At 42.3% G+C, this 18,164-nt stretch overlaps 1 protein-coding gene across 1 annotated transcript; it reads right to left on the minus strand.

The window, feature by feature from the left end:
- Nucleotides 1–9,288: 9,288 nt before the first annotated feature.
- On the minus strand, nucleotides 9,289–17,982 carry plk3 (polo-like kinase 3). Its single transcript, XM_084546177.1, has 15 exons — nucleotides 17,341–17,982; nucleotides 16,190–16,297; nucleotides 15,963–16,079; nucleotides 15,443–15,572; nucleotides 15,227–15,314; nucleotides 14,689–14,784; nucleotides 14,337–14,535; nucleotides 14,052–14,178; nucleotides 13,711–13,826; nucleotides 12,455–12,575; nucleotides 12,282–12,365; nucleotides 11,946–12,108; nucleotides 11,699–11,828; nucleotides 11,478–11,588; nucleotides 9,289–11,344 (listed from the first exon to the last, which is right to left on the minus strand). The coding sequence occupies exons 1-15, from the start codon at nucleotides 17,554–17,556 to the stop codon at nucleotides 11,147–11,149; spliced, it is 2,004 nt and encodes a 667-aa protein (XP_084402303.1). The 5' UTR covers nucleotides 17,557–17,982; the 3' UTR covers nucleotides 9,289–11,146.
- Nucleotides 17,983–18,164: the final 182 nt, after the last annotated feature.

Raw genomic sequence — 18,164 nt, forward strand, 5'->3', positions numbered from 1 at the left:
CAATGTTCTTAAACTCTCACTCTAAACCATCTTAAACTCTCAGTTCTTATGCGGTTCAATAAGCAGGAAAGAAAAAGTATTTTGTAGTAAAATATGCCTTTACCACATGCAGATTAGAAGAGCATCTGCATTATAACTGATGATGAAGTCACACCTGCATGATACAGATATTGCAACTGCAACAAACTGCATCTTTAACAGTCATAACTGATGGAAAAATCACATAGCACCACGGATGTGTTTTTATTTTGTTCTCTCTCACAAGTTTGTTGTTGTGTGGGCACTGTACTAAGTTTCCTCAACACCTGACAAACAGGAAGTTATGTGTATCATGCGTGTGTGTGTGTGCGTGTGTGTGTGTGTGTGTGTGTGTGTGTGTACACCACAGGATGTAACATAATCATAGTTGATCTTTCCACGAAGTACAACACACCTACGAGAGACCCCATGACTCTAAAAATAGCCTCTGTTTCCAAATGTGTGCATGAGTTTATTGTGTGCGGTAAAGTGTGTGTCTCTAGCAAGTGCATGCAACACACACAAGCACTCGCCCACGCACACACACTCACACACTTAGACAAGTGAAGGACAGTCACAGTTTTGACTTGGCTTGGTGCTCAAAGCCCTGACAGCCATCTGGACAGTTTTGTTGTATTACCAGCACGCTTGTGTCAGAGGACAGGAACAAAACGAATATAGACTTATTATTCACTAGTCTGTTACCACTTCAAAAATGTGTACAGAAGTCATGTACAATATTGTACATTATTCTCAAACAGCATGTCATGTCATGTGTCATGTTGCACTGAGCTCCTGTCTTCAAATATTAACTGACTCCAGCACAATATACAGAATCTGTGAAAAATGCAGAAGTGGTGAATCAGTCTAGCCACCACAGCGGCAGCCAAGATTCATGAGTTAAGACTTGCTGATGTTATTGCCACATTGGGGCAGAAGGAGAAAGGATCATGGAGCCAGCATGTTGATCTGAAAACTGTACGACAAAGGGCCGTGACACACCGAGCTGGCAGTCAACCTTTGGCTGATGTCAGGCCATGGGTGAGCATCTGTGTCCTGCACAATCGGCACCGATCTGAACCCTGCTGGCAGCTTTATGGCCTCGAGAGAAATCAATCTGATGCTGTTCAGTTTAGAGAAACACAAGTGAAGTAAGTCGATGACAAAAAACAAAACAAAAAAAAAATTGTTGACCAAACGAACAGCGTGCTTCAAGAGACGCCAACCCAGTACATCGGTTTGTAGCGCTCCCTAGCTCGTCCTAACTCCTCCGGATTCCCTTTTTGAACGATGAATACAGACTGCTGTCACTATGGATAACAATGTCCTCTTACGTAGGCATATAACAAATGTGCTAGTTTGCTTTTGGCTGTTATTTTTTTCAGTGTGTCCAATGCTGAGTTGACCTTTTTTGTCTGTCGTCCTTTGATGACGATTCGGTGTGTCTAGGTCATAGGACTAAGGAACTGAAGGAGCTAAGTGTCATCACACTATGCCTTTAAAAAAATATATTATTCTATTGTTAAATGTTGATTAGGAGTTTCAAAAAGTACTATAATACATCTATAATGAGGAAAACATGAGGAAACCAGGAGGCACGTTATGGGTGACACCCCACATGACGATTATTTTGTGTGAACTGATGGTGCCTCCTGAGGGAGACATGAATTGCTGTGTTAAGGTGGTGGATGGGAAAGCCATAAACATACGAAATCTATCTGGGAAGTGAATGTGCGGGGTCTGAACAATGCATTAGGATGTACCATGTCTGAAGTCATGGGAAGGGAAAAGTCTGATGAAACTGAGGCAAATGACTCAGAAAAGCGTGTTCCTGACAGGAAACAAGGGCCAGCTAAGAATCTGCTCAGAAGCAAAAACCTACCCGCACCCACTGACACAGGCCTTGGCTTGTGGCCTTGGCTGGAATTCACAAGGAAAGAGCATTACAATGGCTCACACACACATGGATGTAAGGGGGGGCTGGGAAGAGAGAGGGAAAAGCTCTTGAGAAAACAGAAGTTACTAATTAAGTGAAATTGTCCCTCAGCAGTCAGATGCCGGCCTGAATTCTTCCTCTCTTCCCTCATCTGTCTCCCGGTCTCCAGATGTTTTACTTCCTAAAGCTTTGACTTTGGTTTTAGTGCTGTTTCCTGCTCTGCTGTCACAGCAGGAGATATTGTGGCTGATCATTAGTGTGGATAAATAATGAGCTCAGCCGAAAGACCAAAGACAGAAAAGAAAGAGGCTGTAGAAAAACAGGAAAAATACATCGAGTCGGGGGATATGAGGCACAGGATATTTATTTTTGTAGATTTCAGAAGGCCCCATCTGTATATAGGATATCTTGGAAAAGGAAGTCTATAAGAGTCCAAAACAACCAGTGGACATCTGACTCCTCTACATGTTTATTCCGTTCCATCATCGGGATGAATAATTACTGAGCTCGTCGTTTAATAATATAAATGCGGCATCCTGACAATGTAAAATGCCATGTCCATTAAATTTGGGTTTAATTGCGCTGCACGATGTAATGAGGCATCCATGTAGGTTTGGTTTTCAGGCACTTCTGTATTTATAAGAGGCATATCAGAGCTTTCAGATAAACACAATTACAGCCTCTTTGTTGACGTGAATGGTTTTTATAAAAAGGAAACTTGTAACGGACCTGTCTGTCGTATCTTTAAGGATGACCTTCAAAAAATTGCTTACTATTCAGAACCAAGGCAAAGCGGCACATTGCTGAATTCATTATTTTGTTATGGAAGAGTAGAATAATACCTTTAGAACAAGATTACTGTCAGAGTTTGAAGGAAGCAGTGGCTCAATCTGACTACTTGGGGGGATTTTACACTCCAGGCAATGCCAACCTAAGCTAGAATTAGCATTGCTTCTACCTCTACCCAAATTCAACAATTATCACCCATTCAAAACATTGTCTCTTGTAAAACTGAAGTGTTATTTTCGAGGAAGCAAAGTCTGCATCTAATTAGCAATAATTAGTAGAAAAAGAATTCAGTGTGAGTTGGAGTTTCACCATTAGCGTTAGCTTATGTTAGATAGCTACAGCTAATGAAACAGCTGTCATTTCAGCTAACAAAATCCACAGTCTTCAGATAAAAATTTTATAAATCTTTTGCCCCCTCGCCCGATGACAGCTGGGATAGGCTCCAGCAGACCCCCGCGACCCTTAACAGGAATAAGCGGGTACAGAAGATGAATGAAGGAAATCTTTTGTTTACTTCTGTGTGACATTCAAAGACTCACTTTGTCAAAAAGTAAAAAAGTGTGTCGATTTGCTAAATTTAGAGGACTTTATTAACAATCCTGATGCTAACTGAGCATCGATGACTGCATAAGGATCCCAATAAGCAAAGATCTAAGCTGTTACTTCACAGACTTTTAAATTTAAAGGTGACTCCTTAAGGCTGGTATACTTGCACCTAATGTCAACAATACATTTAACGACATTTGTCTATGATGTTATGGGACTGTCATTAATCTTTTGTTAGAAGAACGTTTTCTTGCCACACATCCGCCGTCAATATGCCAAGTTAGCATGTCTTGGATTAGTCTGCCCACTGCCACAAAAGGAACAAACCAATTTCATCCTACCATCTGAACATAAGCTGTATTCAAAGCTCACAGATGAAAAGATGACACAACAGTCTTTGAGACCACTTCTTTTCTGGAGTGATTCACTGAAATGTGGAGAGAAAGGCTGCACACGAGTGGAGAAACCTTTGTGCTTTTAATGGGAAACAGAAGGAGAATCGTAAAAGGAAACGCACATTTCCTGCAGGACTGGTGTGTGACGTACGTAAGTGTGTGTGGTGCTCTCATTGAAGCCTTTACAGGCAGGCGTGTGACATCAGCAGCAGGATCCCGCATGAAGGATAAGGCGCAGCCAACACAAACACGCACACACACAAAAAAAAAGATGTGGCCAAGGGTCAGTGAAACAGTAACAGAGGAAGGGGAAGACATCTCCGCCTTTGGCTTTTTCAGAAATGCCACCCACTTTGCCTTGCCTCACATTCCCCTCTTCAAAGGTTTTATAGATCAGAGCAGTCATTTTGCCCATAAATGTGAGCCACAGAACAAGCAGTCCTCACAGGGGACATAATCACTCAAACGTCTTCCTATTTTAAAAGACAAAGAATAAAGGAAATGTTGAGTGAGGATCACACACACTTACGTAGTCATGCCCACACATAGAAGAGACACAAAATCAACAGTTGCCGCACAAAGCTAACATTTGGTTTATGGATATTCTTTCCCCTTAACCGAGTATTGAAGTAGTGAATCCAGCAGTATGAAGAGAACCACACGTAAGTAAGCAGAAATAAAGGAAAGTTGAGCCCTGGAAGAAACATTTCCTTCACTTCACCGTAAGGCAGGAATAATTGATTAAGATATGAGAACCATGGAAGCTTCCAAGGAGGGCACAAATATAATTATATACAATAAAAATGGAATTAATATTGATTGGATCCACTTACACTTAACCCTGCTGTTTAATGGGGATATAAAAAGAACGCTCAAAGCATATACTTAGATAGATCAAATGGAATAAAAATACCACCACCCACACTACAATAGTTATTTTAAATAAATTTAACAAAACACAAGTCAGCTGCTATTCTTGTATGTCCCAGAACTTCACAGGTGTATCCTTCCATGGGAACTCTTGGGTGGGCGACCTCACCTCGAGCACGATGATATCATGCAGCATGTCAGGGGGAAGGTGTGACTAAAACGTATTTTCCGTTTACATTTTTAGCACGGGGTCAGTACGAGGATATGAGGCAACCACTCATTTAGACATATTTGAGTGGTGTTCGGTTTACAGTTTGCCTAAGAAAAAGGATCACTTCTAAAGTATTGACTGACTAATGAATTCCATCAGATGTTTCTTAGTTCATTATCATAAAACAGGTCTGGGTGCAGCTGCCGGTCGTCTGTGACAGGGCCATTGAGAGTCAGCAGCGTGTCCAGTCAGTCTTCCTCCCATACGCTGCACAATTCTTTTACAGTGACAAAGTGACATCATTTTGATCAAATGATATGGAAAACTATCTGAACAGTAATGACTGGTGACCCGTCTGATGCTGTAAATCATTGTTGTGTGCAATGAAAGAAAGAAAGAGAGAAAGATGACTGGGCCAAAGCAGCAGGCTCAGGATGCAATCATATTCCTGAGGGAAGTTTGGCACAGTGCCACTGAAGTACAGTACGGCAGCCAGGATTTAAAGCTGAAAATGCAGTGCAGTGTGTATATCTTACTGTTGTCGTGTTTTCTGCTGTGGAGGTGTTACAGTATATTTCCAGGCCTCATCGCAAACTTGTGTCAAGGACATACTTTGACATATTGCAATACATTTTTTATTTTATTTTTTTAGAAATGCACAAAATTCAAATTAAAAATCAAAGTGGTCAAAAATAAGACTCAAAGACACCATATAATGATGTTTGTTTTTTGACTTCATTTGTCATTCTGTAAAAAGGAAGGGAACAGGATATTTGTGTCACGGACTGCTTCGCATACTATCACTTCCTTTACATCTGGCATTAGCTCCACAAGCGGAGAGGAGACACGATCAGAAACATTCATTCTCCCCTTTTTAAAGAATAGCTCTGGTTAATTACGCCCTCCTTAGGCCTTTGATCACTTGATGACTGTGCGTGTGTGCGTGCGCTTTAACGTGTTTCAGCATTTTTTGCGCGTGTGGCTGTTTGTCTGACAGCCAGCAGGCCTTCTGGTTACTCATGCGTTGCGCTCTGTGATTCAGCTGCAGTGTGTTCATGTGACCATCTGCAAAACATGTCTGTCTGTGCGGACACATGTAAAATCACACTTCAGTTCATGTGTTGTGTGACTGTCTTCTGCTCAGTGCCTCAGAATCCTGAAGAGAGCGGTGTCGTAAGGCTGCAGGTTTAAGGTGCTTTTACGAATGGTAGTTGTTCGCAAATGCGCTTTCAGCGCTTGTTTGTTGTTAACGGTAACAGCTGGACACTGTGTATTTTCATGGCATTCATCAAAACAAAGTGCCCGGATAATATCGCATGTTTGACGTGTTTTAACAGCAACAAAACGCATGTATTCACGTCATACACTGCAGCTACTTCCTCCTCATCTGGAGATGGAATCCATCAGCTCATACCGTATGCAAATTGAAGGAGTTCACTCAAAAACTGATCTTTTTTTTTTCTGCACATTTTTAATAAATAAGAACAAAATGTGACTTTATTTACCCGGTGCCAGTTGAACATTGGAAGTGGAGTTTCAGTGCAGGCTGAACAAGTAACTTCTAAGTTTGTCACTTTCATGACCTTCTGCACCAAGTTTCTACTTTAAGTGTTTTAAGATAAAGCATTTTCCAAAACAAAGTATACAAACATAACTGTAACAAAGAGACCAAGTTGTTTTGTACCAGTATTCAGAATTGTGAGATAACAGGCTATTTTGTGCTGGTGGCTGTTTTTTATGTGCAAGCTATTAAGAGGAACTCATAACAGCTTGAATTTGAGAAAGTATACACTGTTTAGTTAATGAAGTTATTTATGCCAGTGTAAGTGCTTTGAGGAAGTCACTCCTCAAAGCATTTACACTTCCTATTCGTAACCTATCTGTATCCGTAACCTTCGTACTGAGGGCTGCGGAGCAACAAAAAGAGCTGGCTCATGTCTCAAAGCTCCTCTTTGTCAAGAACAGTCTCTTACGGTCAAGCAGCAGATCTGGTTCAGGCCTTAACCGTGTCACATGAAAATGAATGATTACTCAGCCTTACAATGGCTGCCCAGATCATGACTGTCGTTCTGGCATGTTTTTGCCCATTTTCAGGGAAGGAAATGTCGACTTCCTGTAGAACAGAGCCAACCAGTAAAAGCCCAGGATCTTTATACAGGGCGACACACACCAGGTACATTGTGCAATGTGGTGTCATTTGTTGGTTCATTACCCGTAACAAACACAAACGATACGCCATCCAGGCTAAAGCAGATCTGCTGGAATGTGCTGACCTGCCAGGCAAATGTGATTAAATTTCATGCTCACACACTAGGTTTATTCTCCTAACAGAAATTTATCCTCACTTTTTACAACTAGATCATTTTTACATGACACGTTTATCATGTCAAAGAAGAAATATGTGCTTTCCTGCCACTACCTGCAACTAGGAGTGTACTCGGATACTTGAACTAATCTGTTTTTATCTTTGCCGTTCCAAAAGCCTGTTTTACCTTGATCTGTTGCAAGACTCTCCTTCATTTAATATCATTCTGAGTTCCAGTCTTCTCTAATTAATGCATTAACTGTAGGAGGTGAGCAGCCACGGAGAACTCATGAACCACAGAAATGTTTCTAGGTTGCTTCACGATAAGAGGACAAACAAGCTCGAGAATCCACACTGAAATGCGAGTAGGGCCCAGACTGAGCAACCTTACCCAGCATTTTTACGTTTATTAAGTATAGGAGCTACCTTTGCAAGGTACATACTGTTAAATAAAATTGGGACATACTATGTAATCACAACACTGCACCTCTTAAACTTTGACCGTCTTGTTCAATGGTTGGTGCTACTGACATCGGAGATACAACTAAACACTGTAATTCTCTCTGTAAAGTGCCATTACCGTTGGTATTATTGTGCTGTTGTCTCGACTGTGCCGTCTTAGCAGCTGCATATTTTCTGCTGCACCAGAGGATCGTGGGTCAGAGAAGCCAGAAAGAATATTCAGGTTTGCAAGCTGCAACTGGACTTTGTTGGTCATCCTGGTACTATGCACAGAGACATACTGTACCAATTGTCTTTCTGTCATACTAAATAATATAGTTGCATGGGTACTGGAATGCAGCTATGATACACTGCCAAAAAAAGAGGTCACACACTAATATTTCGTTGGACCGGCCTTAGCTTTGATTACAGCACACATTCACTGTGGCATTGTTTTAATAAGTTTCTGCAGTGTCACCAGATTTATTTCCATCCAGTGTTGCATTAATTTTTCACCAAGATCTTGTATTGATGATGGGAGAATCTGAGCACTGTGCAAAGCCTTCTCCAGTGTATCCCAAAGATTCTCAATGGGGTTAAGGTCTGGACTCTGTGGTGGCCAATCCATGTGTGAAAATGATGTCTCATGCTCCCTGAACCACTCCTTCACAATTTGATCCCTATGAATCCTGGCATTGTCATCTTGGAATATGCCCGTGCCATCAGGGAAGAAAAAAATCCATTGATGGAATAACCTGGTCATTCAGTATATTCAGGTAGTCAGCTGACCTCATTCTTTGGGCACATAATGTTGCTGAACCTAGACCTGGGCAACTGCAGCAACCCCAGATCATAGCACTGCCTCCACAGGCTTATACAGTAGACACTAGGCATGATGGGTGCATCACTTCATCTGCCTCTCTTCTTACCCTGATGCCCCCATCTCTCTGGAACACGATACATCTGGACTCATCAGACCACATGGCCTTCTTCCATTGCTCCAGAGTCCAAGCTTTATTCTCCCTAACAAATTGAAGCCTTTTTTTCCGGTTAGCCTTACTGATTAGTGGTTTTCTTAAGGCTATACAGCTGTTCAGTCTCGATCCCTTGAGTTCCTTTCTCATTGTACGTGTGGAAATGTTCTTACTTTTACTATTAAACATAGCCCTGAGTTCTACTGTTGTTTTTCTTTGATTTCATTAAACGTTTAAGTGATCATGATCAATCAGGATTTTTTTCCGACCACATTTCTTCCTCAAAGACGATGGTTCCCCACTATCCTTCCAGTTTTTAATAATGTTGGACAGTTTTTAACCCAATTTTAGTAGTTTCTTCAATCTCCTTAAATGTTTTCTCATCTTTTCCACAACCACGGGATGTGTCTTTAGACATGGTTGTTTAAGAAATGAGAAGCTACTCATTGCATCAGTTGGGGTTAAATAACTTGTTGCCAGTTGAAAGATAATCGACCATGCAGTAATTATCCAATAGGAGGCTTGTACCCATTTGCTTAGTTAAATCCAGGTGGCAACTTTTTTTTTTTTTGGGCCAGGCAGTGTATGTTCAAGAACTAAACTTTAGACCGTTCAGTCGCTACTTTCAACATTTCTTTCTTAGGATTTCTGCTGTGTTGAGTACGCCTAGTAGACAAGTTTCACTGAACTTGCCAAGCAACCCAAAGAATGGTGGAAAATGTAGAACTGAAGGAGGCCATTTATTTTAAAAGCCATGATTTGCTGATGAAAACTACCATTCTTTTGATCTCAAATTCCTAGAAACTGAAGACTTAAGTTTAGATTTAGTTCATACTAACCACTATAAATTCTTGAACACAAAAAGTGTAACAAGAGCAAAGGTTCATTTTCAATAAACTTTATTTTGTCCCATTTTCCCCCAAACATGTTGCATACAAAAAGGTGATCGGAATTTCCTCGTGTGAAGACCTTAACATTTACACAATAAATAAAAAAACATGTATAAATAAAAAATAAATAGACAGGACATTATGTGCCAAAAAAATAAAACTCTTCTGAATTGGCAGATGGCTTTCACAATGTTGGGGTTTTTTGAAAACACATGTACGTAATACTTGCATTCCGGGTCACAGTTTTTAAGGATACAACTCTGGGTCAAGAAAGCAATGTAAACCGATAAGGATTACAGTACAGTACAACCGAGTACAAGTTTTTTTTTTTCTCCATAGTAGATATTATTGGGATATATACTTATAACAGTTGTTCTAAAAGCTTATACCAGGTAGTGAGGGTGTAGTGATACTGGATTTACTTTTAAACTTGGCTCAAAGTGCAAAAGTAAATCCCACCTGTAAAACCCATCTTCAATCTTGTTTGTAGCCAGCTTGACATTCACAAAGGGCTGTTATTGCACTATACAGACATCCCTCAAAAAGGCACTTTTATCCCTCCCCCCGCCCCATCCACATTTTCCAACCAACATTTCTGCTCGCCAGCATGTGTGGCACACACTCACCGACTGTATGTGATTTAAAACTGAATCATTTTAAAAACAAAAAAAATGCATTTTGGTATCAAGTTAAAAACAAATAAAACAGAAGTGACAGTAAAAGGTTTCGTTTTCCAGATGACTTTTCAAAAAAAATAAAAAAAAAAAAAAGTGCAAAATTGTGTTGCTCCCATAGCCCCTGTAGTACACCGTGTACCACATCAGTGAAATTTGTTTCCAATAACAGGACAAGTGATGTTAGAGCAGAAGAAGCAATGAATCAAAGCTTTAGCATCACCATCGTCAAATAAGGCCAGGAATGTTATTTGTGCATGTGAGGTCAAGATCGTAGTGTGATCCTAAAGCTGGCTCATATTTTCTTTTTCTAGAAAAAAAAAAAAAAAAAAAAAAAAAAAGGGAGGAAAATTGTGTGCACCATGGTTCAAAGAGGCCAGAAACCAATTTTGGGTAGGAGGGTCTCCCTCTTTCTTATGCTCTCTCGTATTTCTTTCCAAAGCATCTTTGCTGAAAGATCAGTTGCAGTGCAAGTAAACAGTGTGCTGCTAAAATACCTTTGGAAACGGAGCCTAAAAGCATTTTAGCTACATGTGAATCCCTGTTCTGTTGCAAGCAAATAAGACAATTTTAGTGTTTAGAGACTTTGAGAAACCATGCCTGGGTTATCGGCCATCGGGGGAGGCTGAAAGCTGCAGAGTCAGTGGCTTTGAAAGGTCCAGCCAAGAAGCAGTGGTTTCTGAGCGAGTGAAGGAAGGTAAGTGGGTGTTTGTGTAGGCGTCTGCCTGTGAGGGATCCATCATTTCAGGCCAGGTATGAGTCTCTTATTTTACCTTCCAGGTGGATACCTTCGAGGCATAAGCTGGACAGGCACAAACCTTTGAGGCAGATGCTGCACAGGGCAAGTTCCTGACTGCTTGATGTTTGTCAAGGTCAGTGCATTTGAAAATCTGCCTAGGCACCATTCCAGACAAAAATACTGCTCAGAGGTGTTGAGCAGCCTTCCATCCGTCAGCTGAAGAGGCGTCAGCCCCTCTCGGCGCTGCCTTGAGAAATTCTACCAACCAGTCAGACTGCCTAAGGAAAGGTGTTAACCAGTCAGGCTGCCTCTAAGGCATGTGCCACTCAGGCAGCCTGGGAGGCACCGAGCTGTGCTCTCAGGCATCAGTGTGGTGTTGGAGCAGCTGGACCACATATCGGAGTCTGTGTCGTAGCTCAGCCGTGCAGCCCATCTCATTCAGCATGCTGAGGAGGTAAGTGTACGAGATGCGTTCTCGGCTGATGTAGGTGAGCAGGTAGGAGTCGTCGGATGACTTGCACAGGATGATTTTGGTGTGGTCGGTATAGAAGTTGACCTGGAAGAGATCAACAAAAAAGCATGTCAGGAAATGAGAACCATAAAGAAATACCACTTTCCTAAATGGCTACGGAAGGTAAAATCTGCTGATGATTGTATCAAGGACTATAAATAAATGAGTTTATTCGAACCTGTAGCGTGCCGTTGTTGAAAAGCATGACTAGAGCGTGGTCAGTCTTCACCCACTGGAGGAGCAGAGGAGGAGGAGCCGAGACCTGATCCTCACAAGGAAGATCTCCACCCTGAGGAGGACAGGCAATTCAGTTTACTTCACACAAGTTTTGGTTGAATAATCATGTGTAACCACTTTCTGTAGGTGTGAACTTTAGTGGTTTTCTCAACAGAAACATACCTCCATAAGGTTCTCCTCCATGTAGTTGGCCATGAGCTCTACAATTTGTTTCTGGCTGCGGAGCTGCTCAGGTAGAGAGTTGGTTGGGAAAGTAAAGTGCTTGTTGTTGGTCAAGCAGTAGTGGACCGTCCTGTAGGGAAGAAGAAAAACGTTTAAAATGGAAATTAAAGCCCTCTTCTATAATTTTTTTTTGGTATGGGGTGGCTAGCTTGTGAAATTATCAGTATACTTAGAACATGGCGCTTACCTGCGTTGGTCACAAAGACTTAGATGTGTTCCCTCATTGAAGAGCACGCCTATGCTTTGGTTCGAGAGCTGGTAGCCAAATCCATATTTGTTAGAGTAGTCAACCCATTTAGTCACCCACAGGAAGGATTGAGGTCTGGATAAACAGGGTGGGTTTCTGTTGGCTGGAGAACCAGACAAAAAAAAATGTCAGGATTGCAGAACCATTTTGAGGCAGGGATGCATGTTTACTTTTTATTGTTTCCATTTTACAAAAAGAATCTGGGCTGCAAAGTTGTAAACTTCTACTTGATCTAACTTCCCAAACAGATCAAATGTACTCCTATGTCTGTCCTACCTGTAGGCATTGTGGCCAGGCAGCCATTGAGGACTTTCATGGCAGATTCAGCAACAGCTGCCGGAGTCAGTACATCCTCACATGCTGGAGAAAAAGCAAAAGAAACACTGATTACAAAAAAGTTTTCAAAAGACAATAACACATGCATATGGTTTAAAGGAAGTGTAACCTACGTTCAGTGCTGCTGGCCATGGTGCCCTTGAATGAGCGCGAGATGGACTTCCTGGATTCCTCCTCGGCGGGAGTCTGTTCCAGAGGCACAGAGCTGACCAGCTGACCGGTGGGGGAGGGAACCTGAGAAGCAACACAAGGTAAGATTTATTACACAAAATGTACATCATAATGAGATGTAAGCAAAGTGAAAGCATGGGGTGGAAAACCTCAAAAAGCCAAAAGAGGCAACCACAGACTTAAACAGAACTATATGTACATGTGAGAATGTCTGAATAAGATCCGTTTGTGCTTGCACAGTTGCAAAGCCCGGGCAGCTCTGCTGCTCATTTGTCCAAATTCTGCTACATCTTAAAGCTGCTTCACTGACTTTGACTGCTTTAATGCTGTGCTTCTCATTGCCACTGCAGAAGGTGAAACCAGGTTCAGTACTACAGTTTGCCGCAGAGTGCCTTGCAAGCAAGTCTGACACATAGTTTCTAAACATCATGTTACCACAACCCCATTTAAGCAATCTGCCTGTAGTCTATTCATTAGTATGTCTGCCAACATACATTTAGGCTCTAATAACAGAAACTAGAAGGGCCAGCTGAGCACCCTTATGTTATGGCATTCGGTCTGAAGTTCCGGTTGTGATCACAATCAAATGGAATACGAGACAATCCAACTCAAACTTCCTCAAACTATGACAGAGTGGCCTTGAGATATATACACACACACACTGAATTTCTACAGTAACAACCATCATAAACCACTCCGACTCTAATTTGTTGACAATCTGAAAGACTTCTGGGACAATACGGCAGCTTATACTGCAATCCAACAGACTTCTAATTCTTTTGAAATGTCTGTATAATTAAAAGCATAATCCACTGTCCAAATGATTAGGCTGCCACATATTCAGTCAGTCTAAGACGGTCTTTGCAAATGTGCCATTTTCAAAACAGTTGAAGGGAAAAAAAATTAGAATTTATATTAATTAAGACGGTTTTGCCATTTAAATGAACAAAATGGCATGGTTGTACATCAAACGCTAGATGCAAAGCAATTTTCAGTCGTAGCAGAGGTCGTCTGCAATGAAAATACGATTCTTCAGTTTTTCCCCTTTTGCCTTAATATCGCTTCAGAACTGCGTGAGAACTGCATGTATTGGTTGCTGGAAATACCCAGTTGTTTCGTGTAAACTAGGTTGATTCTTTTTTTTTTCTCTCCTTTGTAGGAGCAAAAGACAGATGCACAGATGAAGATAAATATGTACCTCGTTAGGTCCCACAGCCTTGTAGCTGGTCTGCCGGTTGATGGAACATTTAACAATGCCAGACACGAGCTTAGAAATGTCCTTGTCGTCTTTTTCCTCGCACGGAATCTTCTCCGCTGCAAGAGCAAAGAACGAAGATGTTCAATCACACGGGCATTTCAAATATTTACAGAAGCTATTCAAAGAACTTAAAAGAAAACTGACTGGATCCAGTTCTTGGGCATTTTTAAAGTGCTTATGGAACAATTAAGATGACAGGTGCTGCATATTTGAGTTACACTGACGCAAAATGGATGACCCAGTCTTCTCGTGTGTCAGTCACTTCACGGGGGGCTGCTTACCTTTTGCTTTCTTCTTGCCAAAGAAGCTCTTGGCCATTTTAGTGAAGAATTTCTTGGCAGGGCTGGGGGGGTGGAGCTCTGGCACCATCACACAGCTGCTGGGGGGAAGTTTGTCAGGAGTGAAGCCCTGAGAGAGAAGAGACACAGAAAGATTGCAGACGAGAAGGTTAAATATGATGTGCAATATTGTTTTTCTGCAATTTCAAGCAGTTTTCCCATGATGAAATGATGAAAGCTTGCAAATCACATAGTGCCATAATAGTGACAGAAGTGGCATCAACGTACTTTGGTGAAGAACTCGTGGCTGAGGATCTGATCCAGTGTGAGTCTGTCACTGGGATTTTTCTGTAGGATGCCTGAGATGAGTTTCTGTGCAGGAGGGGAAAGCGAGGAGGGAAGGTTGTACCGGACTTCCTTTATGCACTTGTACGTCTCCTTCAAGTCGAGAGTCTCAAAAGGAGGGTTGCCGCACATCAGTGTGTACCTGTGAGGGAGAAACCAAAGCGGCCATTAGCCAACCTCAAGAGATACCATCTTTTGTTTTGCCCGCTGACGGAAACAACATGAAACTTTTAATTTGAAATCACAAACAATTTAAAATAACAGTATGTTAAAATAAGAGCGAAGAAACACTCACATGACACATCCGAGGGACCACACATCCGATTCTGTGCCGTGGCCCTGTCTGTTGAGCACCTCCGGGGCCAAATAGTTGGGAGTCCCACAGATGGTTCTGAGAAAAAAAAAAAAATCCAGTTTAGGTTTTAATGCGTCAGACGATGGCAATTGGTTTCGGTTTTGATGCATGAAGTGCACACAACAAAGCAGCGGTTGAAAAAAAAAAAAAAAAAAATTTTTTTCCCCCCCTGCTGCACACTCATTCTTCTGGTATTCCACAGGAAAGTGTCAAACAGGTATTGAAACTGTGCTCTAAGCGTTACATACAACTGCCACTTGGAAACCGGTTTAGTTAGGTACTTACTGAGGGAAAGCTGTGGGAGGATGAATGTGCTTAGAGACTGATGTAATGGTTTTGGGTCAACATTCTTTGCTCAAAAATAGGACATTATAGTCCAAGATAAAAAAAGGAAGAGCTCAAAGGAGTCTAAATTGACATGTTCTTTCTCTATTTAATTCAAAGAAAAAAAAAAAAAAAAAAAAAAAAAGAATCTCACTTTTTCCTCTGTTCGACTGTCTCCAGTTTGGCGGCGAGGCCAAAGTCTCCCAGCCGCAGCTCCATGTTCTCATTGACAAAGAAGTTGCCTGAAAGGGACAAAACCATTTGACAGGTCAGCATTCCACACATAACATGTGCGCGCCCAAAAGTCACAGCAGATTCCTGGGATGCTTGTGTGATTGTGCGCCACGTTACAGATCTGTCCCTCACATACCCAGTTTGAGATCCCGGTGCAGGATTCCTCTGCTGTGTAGGTACTTGAGGCCGGATATGATCTGTTTGAGGTAATACCGGACTTCTGGCTCCGTGAGCGTGTGTCTCGCCTTCCAAATGTGCGCCAGCGACTGTAGAGACAGAGCAATGTGTCAGCCCCGCAGTCCCGTCGACTGGATTGTGCAACACCGCTACACATAAACACACACACGCAGCCCTGCAGTAGCATGAAAATTTAGATGCCGTCGTGATTCAAATGATGAACAACTGAACTGGCCGGATGCTTCAACCCCTGTAGGCTTTTTCGATCATTGTTTACAACGTCATGTGACATCACTGCAGCATGCATTTTTAAAAGGCCTGTGCTGATGAGAAAATTACCATACCACAGAAGGAAAAAGCCTTAAAATCAGGTTGAAAATGAATACAGCATCTACGTGGAGCAAAGCTAGGGAAACTGTACATGCAAGCAAAACAGAGGAAAGCTGCGCAGACCGTTCTAGAGATTTCTCAAGTCTCACCTTCCGACTGCAGAGCTCAAGGAATATGTAGATGTTTTCCTGGTCTTCGAAATGGTGGGAGAATTTCACCACATGCTTGTGCGACAGGGTTTTGTGCAGCTCGATCTCGTTCGTAATCTGTCAACATTCAACAGTCGATCAGTTCCTGTGCACTGATCTCCAGATTTCGGGTTACACACAAAAGGGACAACGTGAGACAGACACAAGGAGGCGTGATCGTGATGTACCTTGTCTCTCTGGTGTGGTTTGGACACCCTGCTCTGAGGTATCACCTTCACTGCATACATTTTGTTGTTGGACAGGTCTGTCATCTCGTAGCACCGCGCAAAGCCACCCTTGGGAGACACAGAAGGGACAAGTTGACAAAAGCAGCAGGTTAGAAACCTGCAACGGCCATGAATAATGCGCCTCAGTGTCTTTGACCTGAGGATCAATAGCTTCAGACTAAGCAATCAAAAATGATTAATTGCAGTCATTCCGAAAGCCTGGAGTGGGTGGCATCAATTGAACATAACAGCAAATAACCAATTGTAGATTAAACACCACCGTGCGAAGGGTTAAATCTGCTCAGACGCATCGTTTTCTAATCAAGGTAATCAGCATCTTTTGTTGCCTTGGATGCTTACAGGACAATAGACCCCCCCCTTAAATGCGTTTACTGCCTATTATTGGTGCATTTTTCTTTATGCTATGCCATCAAGACTACAGGACAGGGGGCTGAGATAAGGCAGACCAAGCTGCTGCATTCATTAACCGTGAAACTGACGGAGACGTTTCCAGCTCTGCGGCAGGCACCAGAGGAAAAAAGAAAAAAAAAAAGAGAGAGTGAGAGAGAGAGAGAGAGAGCTGGCTGGTTGCCCGATGCAGCGTAGCCTACCGATGACGAGCAACATGTTGATAAAGTCTCTCCATTCATACACCGCACATCATACTGTGTCACAATTATAACATAAATTATGACGGTGTAGTCGAGCAGATAGCGGTGTGGTTTAACGGTGATATTGGGTGCCATTAAAATGCCAGGGTAGTCGTAAATAATCAAAGATTAATTTTTTTTTTTTTTTTTAATAAGGTGTGAACCATGTGTGAGCGCAGGACTCGGGCACACCTTGCGCCTGATTCATTCAGCAACGAGAAATGACGCGCGCAGCAGGGGGAGACTCATACATACATCCACCACGAGGTCATTTCTCTCTTCTCATATCCCCAACACACCTGGAAGATGCCCCATGGCTGATTCTAATCACCCGCAGGTTCGCTGTGAATCTAAAACGGCGATTCATTAAGTCAGACTCTAGATTCCATCTGTCGCCTCGGACAAAACCGGTGAGACGAGTCACAGACACGCGTAAAACAAACAAACAAATAAATGACTTACCTTCCCCAAAAGCTTCCCTTTACTGTAGGATCTCCCCGTCTTGGAGTCTGTCACCACCTGAGCCAGCTCTGGTTTGGTTTGCTCGGGTTTATTCCGGCTGTTCTTCGCCGGGGCTGAGGACTGTTGGGGTCCACGCTCCGGAGCAGGCTTAAATAAATCCGCATTCATGGTGTGGCACGAAATACGCTGCGCCGCGGAGAAACAACCGGTATCCATTGAACACTGCGGTATAACTTATCTCTTCGTATATTTATATATCTGTATATATTTATATCCTTTATATTTTTCAGTAGGCGAGCTGATGCGTGAAGATACGTCCACGTCCTCCAACTGTATCCATCTGGCGTGTCCGGGCACGGCGCTCCCCGGCTATATAGAGGCGGCGACGTCACGGGAGCGGTGGGCGGAGGGAGGTGGCGCACTGGTGGAGAAAGTCCAGACGAGTTGCCCAGACATGATCTTTATCTGGAATCTAAGAAATATATGAATGAAACAGCTCATGAAAAGAGAAATGATTGAAGTCACGCTGAAGTAGCTCATGTCTCAGGGGACAGTAAACCCGGAGAGGAGGTCTTCCACCTAAACGCACAGTTTATTCAACGGGTTTAATAATCTCCAGTTAATCTCTTATGATTTTTTTGGCTTTATTTATGGTAGATTATAAACAGAAAAGCTAGATGATAATAAACCTTGAAAATATTTGACCAGTATTAGTGAAAATTTTTGGATTATTCTAATCCGCTCCATAAAATGAATTGTGTCTCCATGGGTACAGCTATCACAAAACTTACATTTCCAGTTTGACACATTATAAAGGCTAGGCG

This window comes from Chelon labrosus, assembly GCF_963514085.1.
Source record: "Chelon labrosus genome assembly, chromosome: 6".
NCBI classification, from domain to species: Eukaryota; Metazoa; Chordata; class Actinopteri; order Mugiliformes; family Mugilidae; genus Chelon; species Chelon labrosus.

Coding starts and splice junctions, on each gene's coding strand:
- plk3 (XM_084546177.1), bottom strand. CDS start 17,556: ATGGATACCGGTTGTTTCTCCGCGGCGCAGCGTATTTCGTGCCACACC. Junction 16,298..17,340: donor AAGGGAAGCTTTTGGGGAAG/GTAAGTCATTTA, acceptor GTGTCTCCCAAG/GGTGGCTTTGCGCGGTGCTA. Junction 12,576..13,710: donor AGGCTGTGGGACCTAACGAG/GTACATATTTAT, acceptor GTTGCTTCTCAG/GTTCCCTCCCCCACCGGTCA.